At 47.7% G+C, this 17,191-nt stretch overlaps 1 protein-coding gene across 9 annotated transcripts in view; it reads left to right on the top strand.

Annotated features, from left to right (window-relative positions):
* The window catches only part of LOC105491902 (DLG associated protein 2), a 921,137-nt gene that overhangs the window by 837,464 nt on the left and 66,482 nt on the right, over positions 1–17,191 (top strand). For all 9 annotated transcript variants that reach the window (XM_011758618.3, XM_071068682.1, XM_071068680.1 and 6 more), the window contains 2 exons: positions 7,044–7,191; positions 11,542–11,761. In XM_011758618.3, the coding sequence (XP_011756920.2) occupies positions 7,044–7,191; positions 11,542–11,761 (368 nt within the window). The remainder of the gene's footprint in view (positions 1–7,043; positions 7,192–11,541; positions 11,762–17,191) is intronic.

Here is a 17,191-nt window from a genome sequence, read left to right as displayed (position 1 = left end):
TCCAAATGACACTGTTGGCAAATGGCTGAGCCAGGATCTGAACGTGGGCTGTCAGGTATCAACACGCGTGCTCCCTGTGCATGCACACTGCCATCTGCACGCCATGTTACTTCCGACCTGTACAGCACATTTCACGGCCGAGCACACCGTTGGTCTCAGCCTAGCATTTCCCGCAGACAGGAAAAATGATCCCAGTCCAGCCTCTTTGAGTGTCTTTCCCATGGTGTCTTATTTTCACCTTCTAAAAATAAATGTTCATGTTGTCTCATCCTCCCACCCAAGAAAACTCACAGACTTTCTCAAACCGCCTGTCCGCGCTGCTTTTTCCTGACGAATCGTTCAGAAGTTCCACTCGTGCTTGCATTTTCTTCCTTTCACGTCTGCAATCTCGTTTCTGCACCCAGATCCGCTGCAACCGTCTTCCAGGTTCCTCCATCCGACAGTCTTCCCCATCTCATTCCACTTGGTTTCTCAGCATCTGATCCAGGCCGGACTCCTCCTGCCCCACGGGTGCCCAGGAGCCTCCCCCGCCCCACGACCCTCTCACTCTCCTCCTGGACTGCCTTTGTGGCCCCGCCTCACCCAGGAGGCCTCCTCCACGATTCTGCGGCATGACCCTCACAGCCCGACGCCTTCCACACTTCGCATCTGAAGCGCTCGGAGGTTCACAGCCCTGACCGTCTCATTGGCTCTGTTCTTTCACAGACTTCTTGGAACTGCCTTAGAATCTGCAGGTCCAGATCAAACTCAGGCCCAGCCTCCAAAACCTGCTTTTCTTCCTAGCATAGATCTTGCCTTTGTTGGGAAGTCTACGTGCCTTGGAATCATCTCAGCTCTAACACATTCCTCGTTCCTGTGGGCTCAGTGTCCCTAAAATCCAAGCCCTCTGGTGTCTCATGCGAAACCACCCCAGCTCAGGTCTGCGTGAGCCTCTCGGGGTCTGTGTCCAGGGCACCACTTCCTGCATTCAGGCTCCTCGTCCTCCAGGCCCCAGGCACAGGGACCTTCCTGAGCTCCCAGCCCACAAGTCCCTGATCAAGAACTTGCAGTACTTTTCTTTTGCCTGTGACATAAACATCAAGCTCTTTGGGGTGGCCCTCAGTTTCCCCCTCTGCTTCCACAAACTTCTCTCCCAGAACGCCTTTCCCCGCTTACCCTCTGCTCTCCAGACAAACAGTGCTCGCTCCCCGCCTCCAAGCCGGCGCACGCTCTAGATTTCCTTTTAGCATTTTGCATTAAAAATATCTATGTTCCAGTCTTTGTCCCCAACACACTGTCAACAAGCGCTACTCTTGCTATCTTGTGGAAGGCCTTTTCTGCACTTCCAAGCACCCAGACTTATGTGGCAGGTGCACCTTACTGAGATGCCTTCTCCTTGTGTTCTGTTTGGGAAGCCTTTGGTGGCACATCCTTGCAAACCTGCCCAGCCCCGGTTATAGCAAAGGACGGGTATAGCCAAGTGGACGAGAGCTGGAGGAGGTTGTCCTGGCTGGTTCGGGGTCAGCTGCAGTGGGACCAGGGCAGAGGAGAGCCAGAGGAAGTTGTCCACACTGGGTCAGGGTCAGCTGCAGTGGGACCAGGGCAGAGGAGAGCCAGAGGAGGTTGTCCACACTGGTTTGGGGTCAGCCCCGTTAGGACCCGGGCCAGCATCATGCATCAGAGCATGCTGGCTCTCACAGCTGGCCCTGAGTCAGCCACTGCAGCCCCACCTGCCACGGGCTCTGGGAAGAGCAGTCGTCAGCATGGAGAAGGCCGGACTCTGCTCAGAAGCCGCTGAGCAGGTGCTCCATGGACTCACCAGCTGGAGCGGGGTCACACCTCGGAGGCTCCGTCAGCACCAGGAGGGCGTCCAAGCAAGGGTGTGGCGCTTCCGAGCCTCTGCAGTCAAGAGCCCAGAGATGGGTTGTCGGGGTAACTGTGGGGCAGCCCAGATGTGGGCACCAACAGTGAGATGCAAATGTGGTTTTCCCCAAAAATGTGCAGTTAGGGAACAAGCATGCCTTCATCTCCTGCAAGGGCACAGAAAGCTCAAGAACGCTTTTTACCCTGAATGTGGAAATAATCAGGAAAGAAGCCATTTTCTGAAATCCAGTCATGCACTGTGATATTATTTAAAATGTGTACTGAAAGATGTTCTAAGAATTTCCCTTTTGCAGGTGGAATACTACACACACGTGCACACACAGCACACACACGCGTGTGCACACGAATGTCTGTTTCACTAGCGCTGTTTAGCGTGCTCCATTTTCCGTTGAATGCAGTGAAAGAAACACTTCTTATATTTGGGAGCTTCTCCTGTCAGATCCCATTTATAGAAATGAGAAGACGCTCTCTGTATTTCAAATGAACGCATTTAGTATGGAAAAAAAAAATCTTAAATGTCTCCTTAGCACAACCTGCATAGAATCCTTACTGCTTTCCAAGGTAACAAAGGAGATGGTTTACGCTGTGTATTTTCAAGCATGTTTAGATGGATCTAAACAGCTGGGGTCAGAGGCCCTTTCAAGGGTACCTTTATTATGTACGTTTTTTCTCATAGTGACCTAAGTCACAGAGGAGGTTTTGAGCCGGGATTCAGCGAGCAGCTCTGGAACCATTCGCACGTGGCGAGAACAAGGTTGAACACCAGGAATCCTGCGGTTCTCTCGGGATTGTGGATCCATCTGCACGGCTTGTCCTCTCGCCTGTGTGTGGATGACAAGCTAAGGGGAGCGACATCTGAAAGGCACAACTAGAACAAAAACATTTCTGTGTTATTCTAGAAAACTTTTCACTATTTAAAAAAAAAATTTCTGAGCTACTAAGTGTATACAGCAAAATATGTTTCTGTTTCTGGCACCTGGGATGCCGTAGGAATTTTACCACTTGGAGAGATAACCAAAGGGGCTGAAAGTCAACTTCAAAATGCCCCGGGATGTCCGAGGGGGATTTTCAGGAGGAAGCACCAGGCGGGTTTTGTGGAGCAAGCAGTGCTGGGGGCGTCACCGTGTGTCACGTGGCAGGGCCGCCAGAGGGTGCATCCCCCCATCTCGATCGGCGCCCCCGGTCCTAGTTCTTGAGTTTTGATCTGTGACTGTGAGGAACCCAGCCTTCTGGGACGCTATATGATAAAATGCTAAGCCATTATAATATTTTTTAAAAAGCCTCTTAAGCCAAATGAGGCTGAGGTTTTGTTTGTTATTTTTTAACTTTTTAAAATGTCTGTGTCAGAGGATGGGATCTTTTGGGCTCCGTAGTCCTGTGACTCAGCAGCTGTGACCTTGAGATTTTAGGGCATGAATTCCAGAGTCAAAATGCCTGGACTCAGAGGGGAGCGCTGCCCCCACCCCGCCCAAGCCTGAGTGCTTTAACTGGCACCAGTGCGTGGTGACCTGGCACCAGTGTGACCAGTGTGTGTGACCTGGCACCAGTGTGACCAGTGCGTGGTGACCTGACACCAGTGCGCATCTGATGCTGCATTCATAGGAGGAGGGTTGGGAAGAGGCCTGGTTTATAGGACTAATGTAAAAATTAACTGTGTTAGGACAATGCAAAACACTTATTAGCATCTCTGGCGTAATTGTGCCTAGAAAAGGTTAGCTACTGTGAGTCCATGTTTTAAAAAAAAATTATTAGCTGTCTTCAGTGGCAACATTTACATGTCACACCCCATTTTGAAATAAAGAGAATCATTGAGAGAATACGTATTTGAAACATAGACTCACAAAGCACGTTGATCCACCTGTGAGGGCCGTCCAGCAGCCACCACCAGGGTGATGAGCCATGGCTCGAAGTGATCCCTTCATTCGCGTACCACGCGCTGTTTAGACAGCAGATCCAGAGGGTGAGAATCCTTCTTTTAGGTTTTCTCAGTCTAGAAGGCAGCCTCAATTTGAGAATGTTAAAATGCAAAATGGTGGTATTAATCAGAAGGGATGGCTGTTGTATTGGAAGAAAATTGGTAATTGGTAGAAAGTGCTGAGTAGTAGAAATGCAGGTTACGAAACCAGCAATCTCAAGGAAGCACAGAAGGAGAGCAGACTTGCAGGAGGTTTATGTTTCTGCAAAAACAAAGGTGAATCAAGTTAAGAGCCTCAGTCAGGGCTCTTGGCATCCACCTGAGGCCACACGGCTTGGGCTCCACAGCTCAGGGCTCCGTCCCCTGCACATGACCCTGTGTTAAACACGCACAGGCACGTGGACACATTCAAAGGAAGCCAGCGGTGGTCTCTTGCAGAATGAGTCCACGCATCCATCAACCTGAGCCTCAAACTTGCGACCATATCTCAGAATACTGTTGACATATTGCCACTCTGTGGAACCTGTGCACTCAGGGTGGTGACAGCCAAGGTCAGGGGTCCGTGTTTGTTCACCTTGTGTTCACTGGCAGGTGACCTGGGGGATCCACAGAGGAGGGGAGGGGACAGGGCCCCTGCTGGTGCAGGTGCAGGTCCCCACATCTGCAGCAGAGCTGCCCATCCCACTGCCCAGGTGCAGCGGGAGTCGGCGGGCGTCGACGTGAAGACCATGTGCTTCATACATAGTGAATTTAGAATTGGCTCAAAACTAATTTTCTCCCTTTGCTTTCTCTCTCTCTCTCTCTCTTCCTTCCTTTCTTCCTTCCTTCTCTCTCTCTCTCTCTCTCTCTCTCTCTCTCTCTCTCTCTCCCTCCCTCCCTCCCTCCTTTTTTTGGTCTAAGTCAGGGAGGGGAAGATAGGTAGGAGCTGGAATATGTTATACATTTTCTCTTAAAGCAAAAATATTTAGCAGAAAGAATGACTTTAAATCTATAATGAATAAGCTTCACTTAATAAGAATTCATGGAGTCCAGTTTTTTTCTCTGATATTCCATTTTTAAAGACTGAAGTAAATCAGAGAGAAACTGCACCAAGTGTTTAATTTGAAAAGCAAGTGCGTGCTTTAATGCCCAGCTCTGGAGTCAGAATCATCCACCTAACATCTGGATACATTTTTATGTACCTGCTTGTGCACTGATATTTAATGTTCCTATTATGATCCAAAAGAGGCAAGAAGAATAATTAATCATTTCTGTCCACATTTCTACAGCTTTTGATAAAATGAAATGAATTTTGCTGCATTGTGGTAAGATTGTCAATAAAACTGGAAAGTGGTCCAGTTAGACAGAAATGTAAGCTAAGCCAGACCTTCGATCTACCAAACACTCACAGGGTTCTTCCACGCTTTTAACATTTCACAAAATGGCAAGAAGGAAGACCAGAGAACGCTGATTTATTTTAAGGGAGTTTGGAAGGAAATGACCATTATGATAATAAAATGGATTTCACTCAGCCTACTCCTATTATATTTGCCGATATTGCATAACCTGGACAGCTTTGCATAAGTTAAAACTGAAAGCGAGCCTTGTATTTTTTCTGTTACTTTTTAAATACGTAAAGTTGCCAGAGAGCTAATAATTTTTATGAAACTCTCAGTTTTTTGGCGTAAATTCAGGAGCTGAGTTTGCTATTATGCTGTAGGAGTTACTAGTGCTTTCAGCACTTTTCTAAAAAAAAAAAATGTGGAATGATCTTAATTTCACTGCCTGGCCATAAAATCTCAGGTTTCAAAGGCAATTTTGTAAATAGCCTCCCCTATTACTTTTGATGAAATTCACAATCGTAAATGTGAATCTCAGAATATTTGCATAAGGCAAAGTTACCCATCAAAAGACACAGACATTCCGCTGGAAATGTGATGCTGGCCTCTCGGTGGGTCGGACGATTGTTCCCATCTCTGCCCTGCGGTGGGTGTCAGCCTCTCGGTGGGTTGGACAGTCGTTCCCATCTCTGCCCTGCGGTGAGTGTCAGCCTCTCGGTGGGTCGGACAATCGTTCCCATCTCTGCCCTGCGGTGGGTGTCAGCCTCTTGGTGTGGGTTAGATGGTTGGTCCCATCTCTGCCCTGCGGTGGGTGTCAGCCTCTCGGTGTGGGTTGGACGGTCGTTCCCATCTCTGCCCTGCGGTGGGTGCCAGCCTCTCGGTGTGGGTTGGATGGTCATTCCTATCTCTCCCCTGCGGTGGGTGTCAGCCTCTCTGTGGGTCGGACGGTCGTTCCCATCTCTGCCCTGCGGTGGGTGCCAGCCTCTCGGTGTGGGTTGGATGGTCATTCCTATCTCTCCCCTGCGGTGGGTGTCAGCCTCTCCGTGGGTCGGACGGTCATTCCCATCTCTGCCCTGCGGTGGGTGTCAGCCTCTCGGTGTGGGTTGGAAGGGCGTTCCCATCTCTCCCCTGCGGTGGGTGTCAGCCTCTCGGTGTGGGTTGGACAGTCGTTCCCATCTCTCCCCCGCGGTGGGTGTCAGCCTCTCGGTGTGGGTTACATGGTCATTCCCATCTCTGCCCTGCGGTGGGTGTCAGCCTCTCGGTGTGGGTTGGACAGTCGTTCCCATCTCTCCCCAACGGTGGGTATCAGCCTCTCGGTGTGGGTTACATGGTCATTCCCATCTCTGCCCTGCGGTGGGTGTCAGCCTCTCGGTGTGGGTTACATGGTCGGTCCCATCTCTGCCCTGCAGTGGGTGCCAGCCTCTCCGTGGGTCGGACGGTCATTCCCATCTCTGCCCTGCGGTGGGTGTCAGCCTCTCGGTGTGGGTTGGAAGGGCGTTCCCATCTCTCCCCTGCGGTGGGTGTCAGCCTCTCGGTGTGGGTTGGACAGTCGTTCCCATCTCTCCCCCGCGGTGGGTGTCAGCCTCTCGGTGTGGGTTACATGGTCATTCCCATCTCTGCCCTGCGGTGGGTGTCAGCCTCTCGGTGTGGGTTGGACAGTCGTTCCCATCTCTCCCCAACGGTGGGTATCAGCCTCTTGGTGTGGGTTACATGGTCATTCCCATCTCTGCCCTGCGGTGGGTGTCAGCCTCTCGGTGTGGGTTACATGGTCATTCCCATCTCTGCCCTGCGGTGGGTGTCAGCCTCTCGGTGTGGGTTGGACAGTCGTTCCCATCTCTCCCCCGCGGTGGGTGTCAGCCTCTCGGTGTGGGTTGGACGGTCGTTCCCATCTCTGCCCTGCAGTGGGTACTCACAGAATACCTTTTCTCCTTTCTTCTTTCCTGTAGCCAAAGCTACCTGCAAGCTGCAAGCGACGTGCCTGTGGGCCACAGCCTGGACCCCGCTGCGAACTACAACTCCCCGAAATTCCGCTCCCGGAACCAGAGCTACATGAGGGCCGTCAGCACCCTGAGCCAGGCCAGCTGCGTGAGCCAGGTCAGGTCCCTTCGCCCTTCCCCTGGGGTCCAGTCTCCCAAGCCAGGCTGGCACAGAGGCCCCGTGCGCAGGCGGCAATGGCACTGCCCTCCCGTCAGCAGCGCTTGTGCAAGGCCACGCCGAAGGGGGTTCCGCCTGGAATTAGCTCTGACCGATCAAAGACTCACGGACTTACTATTCTTTTCGACGTGTCGTGTCATTTTGCGATGATTTTTTCTGGGGAAGCAATGACCGGAAGGCTGGACATCCTGGCCTCTCAGGCTGTCTTCCTTCTTCCCAGGCTCTTTTTCCAGTAAAAGGGGGCTAGGGAAAGGCTCTGGCAGCACGGCTTTCAGCTGTGTCCTCTGAATTGTGCCTCAGAAAGTCCTGTGAGAGGAGGGCCTGGTGTCACTCACAGAGTCCTGCCGGTCGGGCCCACTCCCAGGCAGGGCTGGTTTCAGGACAGGCACAGTGGCCAGGAGAAGGGTCCCTGGGCACCACGCGAGGGGTCGTATTAAAATCAGGTCCCTGAGACACGGGGGCTGTGAAAGGGAGGTCCCTCTGCTCCCCCACCTGTGGTGGACAGGCCTGAGAACGCACGGTGACAAAATGGGCAGGTGTCCTTCAGTCTAATCATCCTATGTTATATGGTAAAGAAGAATCGAAATTTTGTCATTTTAATTACACACATTGCTTACTCATTTAAATGCCTCGGAAAACAGTGCTTGAGTTGACCTTGAGTTTGTATACCTAACGTTTTCTCTTAGTGTGGAGTAGGGATTAAGAGCCTGAGCTGACCGAACATTTTCTCTGACTTACTGTGGAGTAGGGATTAGCCTGGGCTTTCCGTGCCCTCCCATGACGCCGTTCACCGCGTGACAAAATAAGTATGCAGTCCATTTTGGATGTTATTAGGTAAAGAGTCCAGCATATACTGAGTACTCAAAAACGATAGCGCTTATTATTACCATGATAACAGTAAGTAATAGTATATGATTCTGGGCACGAAAGCCCCCCTGACTGCAGACTGTGCTATGAGCTTTGGAAGCATCCCTGGGGCTCAGTAAGCACAAGTCTTTTCTTTTGCCACAGACTTTAAATTCCTCATGAGGTAGAGTCTATTCATTGTGCAGGTTTTTTTCTCATCAGAAAGTTGTACTCGGAACTTTTTCCACTGAACTATTAAGGTTTTTTCCTAGTCCACAACTCAAGAAGTCTACCGCCTCTTTTATCTACCCAGTTACCTCTTTGCTTCCAGAAATGGGATTAAGTTCTCATCTGCGGCAGGAATTGCATTGACTCTTTTTCCCAATGACAAGGAAAGACCATCCCCAGCCCTGCACTCAAGTCCTGGGCAAATGGGAATGGTGGGCCCTCCAGCCCCTGCAAACAGTAACATCAACGGACCCTCAGCAGCTAGATAATTGTAATGATTTTAATAATTGAGGAAATATTCTGTTTCAGCATAAAGTCCGAGATGATTTTGGGAGACACTAATGAACTGAACAGAGTAACTGAAAGTCAGTGATACGTTTTAACAACTTTCTCGCTACACAGACATGAGGATAAAGCAAACTTTCTTCTTTTAAAGCTGGCACCTTCCGTTTCAGTTGATATAACCTGGTTTACCAAAATACAGCTTTAAAAATCAGATGTAACCCAACAAAAGGTTTAAACAGAAGTGCAAAGGTATCCCATCTGAGGTATGAACGTTCATCTCTAATGCTTTCCACAAACAAGTTTCAATTAAATGGATCTCACACCTCTTTAGAGACTTTTATGAAACTTTCAGAGGCTCTCTGCGACTCGTCACCATTTTTGGGGGTAAACGTAAGCTAAATATACTAGTTCTCTCGTCATCTTGCTTTTGATGAACCCAAGATGGTATCTACAAAAATAAGCCAGTAAAAATAACATTTTCTCACATCTTTTTCTATCTGAAAGGATTGACATTGGAAACAATGGTTAAGCAGACAAGTTGGGTGCTTGGGGGTTTATTTAACGACTTTGAAATTTAGAATTCTAAGTCATTCCTATGCAGAGTTCTGTGGCATTACTTTAAATTGAACTCAGTTCTGAATTCTCAAAAAAAAAAAAATAGTGTTATTTAAAATAATCCTGGAACGCTAGTAGTAGCTGAGACTGTATCACACCCAGAAATAAACTTCCACTAATTGATTGTCCAGCCCTAGGCCATGAGACCCAACAATTCTGGAAGGAGAGGGGACAGTTCCCGTGGTTGAGGATGGGACAGCTGGAATTTCTAACACTTCAGGGCTCTGGGGAGATGTGAATTTGGTGACAAACCAAAGTTTGTTAAAAGTTTGCCCTTCATCTTTAACACTCAATTTTTTCTCAAGCACAAAAAGGGAATTAACAATCTAACTGAAGTCTTGTGAGAGGCACTTATGTCCATGCCGTTTCCTCGTTGGAACCTCAGTAGCTGGACTCTGCTTGGGTTTCCTGCAGCTCGTGTTCCGAGAGTCTCGGGCAGAGGTCCCCACGTCCTGAGTGTCTCAGCAGGAGGTCTGGGTGTCCTGAGTCTCGGCGGGAGGTCTGGGTGAACGGATCATTTTAATTCCCTGCTGGACCAACTTGAGATGCTCCTCAACCACTTTTTATTTGTTTTGGGGAGGAGGAGTCAACTTCATGTCTAGAACCTCATTGAAAGGCTTTTAGCTGGAAGCACAGCCAAGGGTCCTTGCTGAGATGCCGGCTTCTGTTTGTGAAATGCACGCACCAGGTTAACGGTGTCTCGAGATTCTTTAGGAGCGAGGGCAGCTGGGCCCAGGGCCGGGCTTGCAGAAGGGTGTCCACTGAGGTGTACCAGGGCCTCACATAGATTCGGACCTTCTCACACTGTCTACTATAGATCTTTGACAGGAATGACACAATCTAAGACTTTTCCATACAATTCTACGTAAGTGAAAACTTAGATTGGAAGAAATTTATGGTCCAGAAAAACGTCCCGATTCCAAGCCAGTGTGTGTGTTTCTGAGCACTTTGCTGGGTTCCTGAGGCCGTCCTGCCGGCTGTGTCCCGGTTGTGCCTGCCTGGGTTTGTCTGTCTCTGTCCAGCATCAGGAATCCTCAGACCTTTCTGAAAAAGGCCACCCTGCCGGTGTTGTGCCAGCTCTTTCTGCAGCCCGGCGTGGGCCTGTCTTCCCTGCAGGGTGGCTTCAGGCTTCGCTGCCCTTTGCTCACCCTCTGCCTGTCCAGGGTCAGTGCTGACTTAGGCTCACGAGGAAAGAGGCCGTGTCCTTCCAGCACGTAGGTCACCTCAGGGTGAAACCAGAGAAGTCCACGGGTCTGAACTTGGAGACGGCACCAATTGTCGTGTTGTGTCAACAACACAACTACTAGAGGGAGAACCTGATTCTTTCACTTTGCCTTTTACTCTGCTGACAACTAGAGGAAAAGAACAAATCTGGTGTTTAAAACAGTATATTTTTAAAATGTATCTGCCAACATAATCCAGGGAGTTCAGAAAGTTGTTGGTGCTTTGAGCTCTCACACATCCCCAGGAAAAACAAGAAGAGAAATAATCTGAATGGGAGGGGGTGAGGGGAGAAAGAGAAAGAGAGGAGGGAGGGAGGGAGGGAGGGAGGGAGGGAGGAAGGAAGGAAGGAAGGAAGGAAGGAAGGAAGGAAGGAAGGAAGGAAGGAAGGAAGGAAGGAAGGAAGGAGTGAGTATACTAATATCCTGAGCTAAGGAAGAATAAGAAAGCCTGGAATTTAGGTAAAGTGGCACATTTCATGTGGACAAAAACACCAGTACAGCCATTTCTTTCTCATCTGGACTCAGATTGTTGCTGTAATGGTGAGAAGGAGATGAGTTTAGAAACCAAATTTGTGATGAGTTGCCATGGCAATGGGTAGAAGCAGACTCCGTATTCTGAAAAAGAACTGAGTAGTTAGTGTACGCACTGAATGGGCTTTTCCTTACACGGCCTCAGTGCCCGGAGCCATCACACCATTAGTAGCTTGGAAAGGTGGGGCAGTCATGCGGGAAAGGGAAGGAAGAAATGGATTCTAAACAGTTACTTTGTACCAGGTACTTTGCTAATCTTTTAAAAGTCCTCTCTCTCTCTTAAACTTTGTAAAAACTGTCAACCTTACCTCGAAGGTTCGCCTTGTGGTCCCCCATAATTTCATCAACGTTTGGGACTGGCTGTTTGCCTAAGTGTTTTGTAAGGGATAACCAGTGATCTCTTCCCCAAGCTCAGCCGTTGTCCATGCTGACTTCGGGTTCACTGGGCTGAAATAGGAGGCAGTGAAAGGGAGCGCGGGAATGAGTGCTGTCTCCTGGCTCTTCTGTAATGTGACGGTGACCCTGGAGGCCGGGGCATCACTTGTGCTGTTGATGATTGCAGGTGAGCGAGGCGGACATCAATGGGCAGTTCGAGTCCGTGTGCGAGTCCGTCTTCAGTGAAGTCGAATCTCAGGCCATGGACGCCCTCGACCTCCCGGGATGTTTCCGAACAAGGAGTCACAGCTACCTTCGAGCCATTCAAGCCGGCTACTCCCAAGATGACGAATGTATTCCCATGATGACACCCTCTGACATCACCTCCACCATCAGGTCAACAGCAGGTAAGGGAACGCCGTTTTCAGCCTTTCAGCGGGGCCTCTAGAGGCTTGCCTGTCTTCCTCCTAGAAGGAGCGAGGAGCCGCACCACAGGCACAATGTACCCTCCTGACGTTTAGTAACATTTCCTAATTGCGTTCGTTACACCGTCGCATTCGCAAGGGTGTTTTGTCTCTTGTAGCTAACCTTTCTTTTTCTTACAACTAATTATCAAGTTTCCTTAAAATAATCAAGTGTAACTAGTATAAAGTTTCAGAGAGGAGGGAAAAAATGGAAGTGCTAACATTTGGAAGGTGATCGGCCGGGCGTGGTGGCTCAAGCCTGTAATCCCAGCACTGTGGGAGGCCGAGACAGGCGGATCACGAGGTCAGGAGATCGAGACCATCCTGGCTAACACGGTGAAACCCCATCTCTACTAAAAAATAAAAAAAAAAAACTAGCCGGGCGCGGTGGTGGGCAGTCCCAGCTACTCAGGAGGCTGAGGCAGGAGAATGGCGGGAACCCGGGAGGCGGAGGTTGCAGTGAGCTGAGATCCAGCCACTGCACTCCAGCCTGGGTGACAGAGCAAGACTCCGTCTCAAAAAAAAAAAAAAAAAAAAAAGTGTTAAATATCAAAGTGTAATGGATTGCAGTGAGACCTCGGCTGATGAGTGGTGACGCCCAGGCTCCCCGGTAGCGACGTGCAGACAGTCTCTTGCTCAGTAAACAGATCTGTAAACACGACTCACCACCGCTAAGCAGGTACATCATTAATGCAGCTGCACTAATCATCTTAGAGCTCTGAAGACTCAAGTCTCTCTATTTCCTTTAGTTCTCATGGAAAACCATACCCACCCCTTCGAAAATTTACTGCCCAACCTCAGTATTACTGCCTAATATTTTACTGCCTAATATGTTATTATTTCTATAACACGATGAATATACATGGCCTGGAGAAACCCATAAAACGCAGCAAGCAATAAAAGCTCGAGGCACTGCACATAGAGGCTAAGAGAGAAGCTATAAAATAACATAGTGTTGGGGCGTGAGGCGTTCTGAATACCAGAGGGCTTGGAATGCTACAGCTGTGTCTTAGGAATTTACAGGACAGCTCCGAGGGGAAATAGAACAGAGCTGTGTTCGTGATAAATCGTGTTAGGAACAGCAGACACATAACAGGAGAGAAGCAAAGAGAAGTTCAGCAGGAGTGAGTGTGTCATCACACCCGTGAAAAGGTCTTGGTTTGTTTCAGTGCTAAAGTGAACAAGAATTCCAGGAGATTGCACTTTGCAGAACCGCACATTGCAGTCGGCACTATCGTCGCACTTTGTGAAGAAAGTATTTCATAGTGGAGTCTGTGGATGGAAGGGAAGGAACTGTGTTCACACTGTCTTCCATCATGTCCTCACTGTAAGACCTTAGGCTTGTTAACTTTTCTGACTCTTGGTTTCTGTGGTATTCAAAACGAAGCTGTAGCCATGGGTAATTTATTTGCATAAGTTTAAAGATTATTTTTCAAAGAAAGCTGTGGATCCTTGGTGTGCTTTTTGTGTGGTAGAGGTTTCTTCAATGCTGGCGCCACTGAGCCGGGGCTTTGGGAGAAAGGCAACAGATCCTGGCCCTCTGGCTCCCAGCAGGGCTTTCTGTGCGAGGGAGAGCAGTGCCCAGGACCTGCCGAGGGATATCCACAGGCTGACAACACTTGCCCCAGGTGCCGCCACCGGGTAGCTGTGGGCACCCAGCGTAGTCTCCTGTTTTCCTCTGGTTTGGCCTGTTCTGCTCACTCCTGCCCCTCAGTGAAATCCTGGGCCAGTTCTCATGCTCTGGCCTGATGTAAACACTGAACAAATTAGAATTCGGGAAGTCATGAGATCTACAATGATTGCACTGAAAAACAGCACTCCAAGACATCATTACTCATACATTCAGCAGTATTGTTTACTGTCTCTTAGGAGCAAGTAAACAGTTAAGCACTTTCATAGTCTTCAGAAATGCTTTGAAACAATCATTACCTCATAGAAAAGGACTTTATTGTTTTTAGGGCTGTCATTATAGAGAGAATAAAAATAAAACAGATTTCACAATGATAAGAACCAGTTCTGAGCTCAGACTAAAATTTTAATTTATATATATACAATTTTTACCATGTGTATTTTGTATTCCAAAAATGCACCTACCAAAGAAATTACAAAAAAAAAAAAAAAAAGATTCCATTCAGAGTTTCTATTGTACCTTGGCCTAGTTTTGAGTCAGAATTTCCTCTAGGTGATGCAGGGGACTGTCCGAGTTATGTGACATCTGAGAATCAAATGAGGAAAGAAATGAAAAGCACTGAGGGAAATACTTAGCACTGTAAGATTACAAGTTACCCTTGTGAAGAAATATAAGTACAGACTAATCATTAACCTTTCCTGTTTCCCATTTTACTCTAAGTATTGTATATTAAATATTTAAATCTTTATTTACTAAATAAAATTTAGATGACATGCGATATAGTCTATTTAGCAAGATTATGAAAAAGTACCAAAGAAATGAAAAATCCCCATCTGGGAAAACAAAATTATGGAAGAAAACTATCAAAATGTACAGGATGTAAGTGCCTCAGTCATTGTGACAGCTGAACTTCAAATTTGATCCAAAGCTTCCTGTCCGTGAGTCAAGTGGATTTCAAAAATTTTCTACTTAAATACTTCTGACTTGTGTATTTAAATACTTGGGAATTGATATACTAACACTACATTCAGTAGCTATCCTTTATCGATCCGTGTGTGTGTGTGTGTGTGTGTGTGTGTGTGTGTGTGTGTGTGTATGGGGAGGGAGATTATTTTGACAGATTGATTTTCTTTTATGATTTTCTTTCTAAAACTAGCTCATGAAAATAATTCTAAAGAGCTATTTTTGAAAACATTCCAAAGTGAGTACTTTGAAGAACAAGATTTGTTTAAACACATTACTTTATGCAGGCTCGAAAGGTAAAAGTTGGTGTTATTATTAGATTGTTTCACCTTGTAGAAATACAAATGTATAATATTCATATAATAAATATTGAATATATACATCAAAGATGTATTGAGAATTTAAAAATACATCTTAGACCATCATTGTAAACATGGACAGGTTGAGGTTCCCAGAGGACATTTGTTGGTTTGGGGACACCCCAGTTCACCTGCTTTTTCCCTCAACCTTTAAAGGCAGCTGGTGATTCAGCTGAGATAGACCCTTTTAATCCAATTGCCAGGGAACTCAAGAACAGAACGCACTGGGAGGCGGGTGACCCACACACATGCACGTTCCTTCGTGCCACTATTTCTCTCATTATGAAAACCACTGCATATTGATTAGTGTCCTCGCCTTCAATGAAGTGGTTTTGAAAACATCTAACTTTCATTTCACACATGGTTTCTTTCTCATCTGGGAAATGATTTATCGGATTGCTTTACTTGTCCAAATATGCATCTCACCTGATTTTTCTAGGGAGGGAATATTATTGATATTGTGAAGCAAAATGCTGTAAAATTAGGTTATAATGATTTTTCTCTGGGTCAGAAATGTTCTCAACATATGATACAACTGATTCTAGAAGTCGTGAAAACAGAGGGAAAATCTGTAGAAACCATGGCAGAGGAAACAGCCCCAGACTTATTTTATTATTTATATTTCTATAGCAACTTGTCTCTCAAGGGTACATAGTAATTTCATTTCCGAGATAGATACTTGCCAACATAGAGGAGAAAAATTGTCTCTATATATCAGTACCTTGAATATAAGAGGCAGAATAACTATTTTTCAATGCTATGATTTTTGTTGCTGTTTTAAAATTTTACTTCTTTGCTGACCTTCCTCAGTTTGAATAACTATGATTTATTTATGTATTTGATTCTCCCATTTTTAATCTTCTACAATAAAAGACAGTGTTTTACTTAATTTTATCTTATCACGAAGAGTGGAATTTCAGGCGTGTGGGCCTGGCGAAATTTTCATCATGGACTAAACGTGTTGCCTCAACCTTCTTCTGGTACCAGGGCCTGGTACCGTCGAGTTACTGTATAACTGATATGCAAGTTTGCCTGACAAGATGGTGAACATATTTTAAAACTTGAATTTGAAAAAGTAGAGAATTTAAAAGAAAAGAAACTGAAAATGGATGTCAGCTGGGCTGTTCATAAAATGTTTTGCCAATAGACTAAAGGTGATTTGAAATCATAAAATACCACAGGGCATACTCAGGTGTGTTGGGCCACACGGGCACCCCTTGGTAAACCCGGCTGATGGCTGCCGAGTACGCAGCACCCCAGGTCAGAGGGAAGAGGTGCACCCCAGAGGAGAAGGATCTGTCTGGCCTCTGGCTGGCTCCGCGGGCAGGATGCCTCTGCAGACGTGCTTGCTTGGGGACCAGGTGTATGGTGTGCAGCCTTTCCAGGCCCACGTACCTCTGACCAGGCCCTTCACCCTCCTCTCCTCCCTCCCCATAGGGCTGGCAAGGAGACCCTGCAGCCAGCTTCCCTGCGGAGTTAAAATAAGATGCGCTATATGGGGAAAGGCTTTGGGAAGGACATTTAGCTCTTCACTGGAAAAATGAGCAGCTGGAGATTCTGTGAGCCACAAAATCTGAAAACCAGAAGATTCCCCAAACACGTCTTCTCCTTGGATCTGTCATTCAGACACGAGGGCTGTACAAATAGGCTCAGAAACTGTTGCTTGGGGCTCTCAGACCCACAGCCTCAGGTCATAGCTTTCCACAAGTCAACAGCTACGCGCTGCCAGGACCAGCCTACACACCCCACAAAGGCGACAAAAAGCCACATTTCAGTAAACACATGAACAGAGTCATTTGTTCATGAATGAAAAAAGTCACACATGATCACTTTCTGTTTTAGAAACGCAAAAAATGAACTAGAATAAAGAACAGTCATCTTACAGGCCAACTGAAGATTCTAAAGGAAGGATCAAATTACATTTATATCGTAAGCATTTATTAAGCGTTTGCTGTGTGCCGGCCGCGGCACCAGGTGCTCTGAATCCTGAAGCACTAACGTCCTGGGCGTTGGCCCCAGAGGCCTGAATTCTGGAAGCAATTTCAGTTGAAGGCTCGTCAGCCATGGCCACCTGCTGGGTGCTGTGAGATGTGTGTGGACAGCTCTGGAAACCCAGGGGAAAGCCAGCACCTCGGCAGCCTCGGGGATGCCTCTTCCACCTATGGGAAGACTTGGGCTGAGGCTTCAGGCCTGGGCAGGAGAAACCTGGGCAGAGGGAGGTGCCAGCCTGAAGTAATGACAAACCTCCCAAAAACCGCTGGGCACCTCAGCCCCAGGATTCGCAGGGCGCCCGGCCCAGAGGGAGAGGCGGGAAGGCAGGACGGACGGGGCACATGAGCTCACGGGGACGTCCACACTGCGCCTGTGGTGCTTGCACTTGCAGAATTCAGAGGTCACTGCAGGACTCGAAGCAGGAGACGG

This window comes from Macaca nemestrina, chromosome 8 (assembly GCF_043159975.1).
Source record: "Macaca nemestrina isolate mMacNem1 chromosome 8, mMacNem.hap1, whole genome shotgun sequence".
NCBI classification, from domain to species: domain Eukaryota; kingdom Metazoa; phylum Chordata; class Mammalia; order Primates; family Cercopithecidae; genus Macaca; species Macaca nemestrina.
This window is presented reverse-complemented; position numbering and strand designations above follow the sequence as displayed.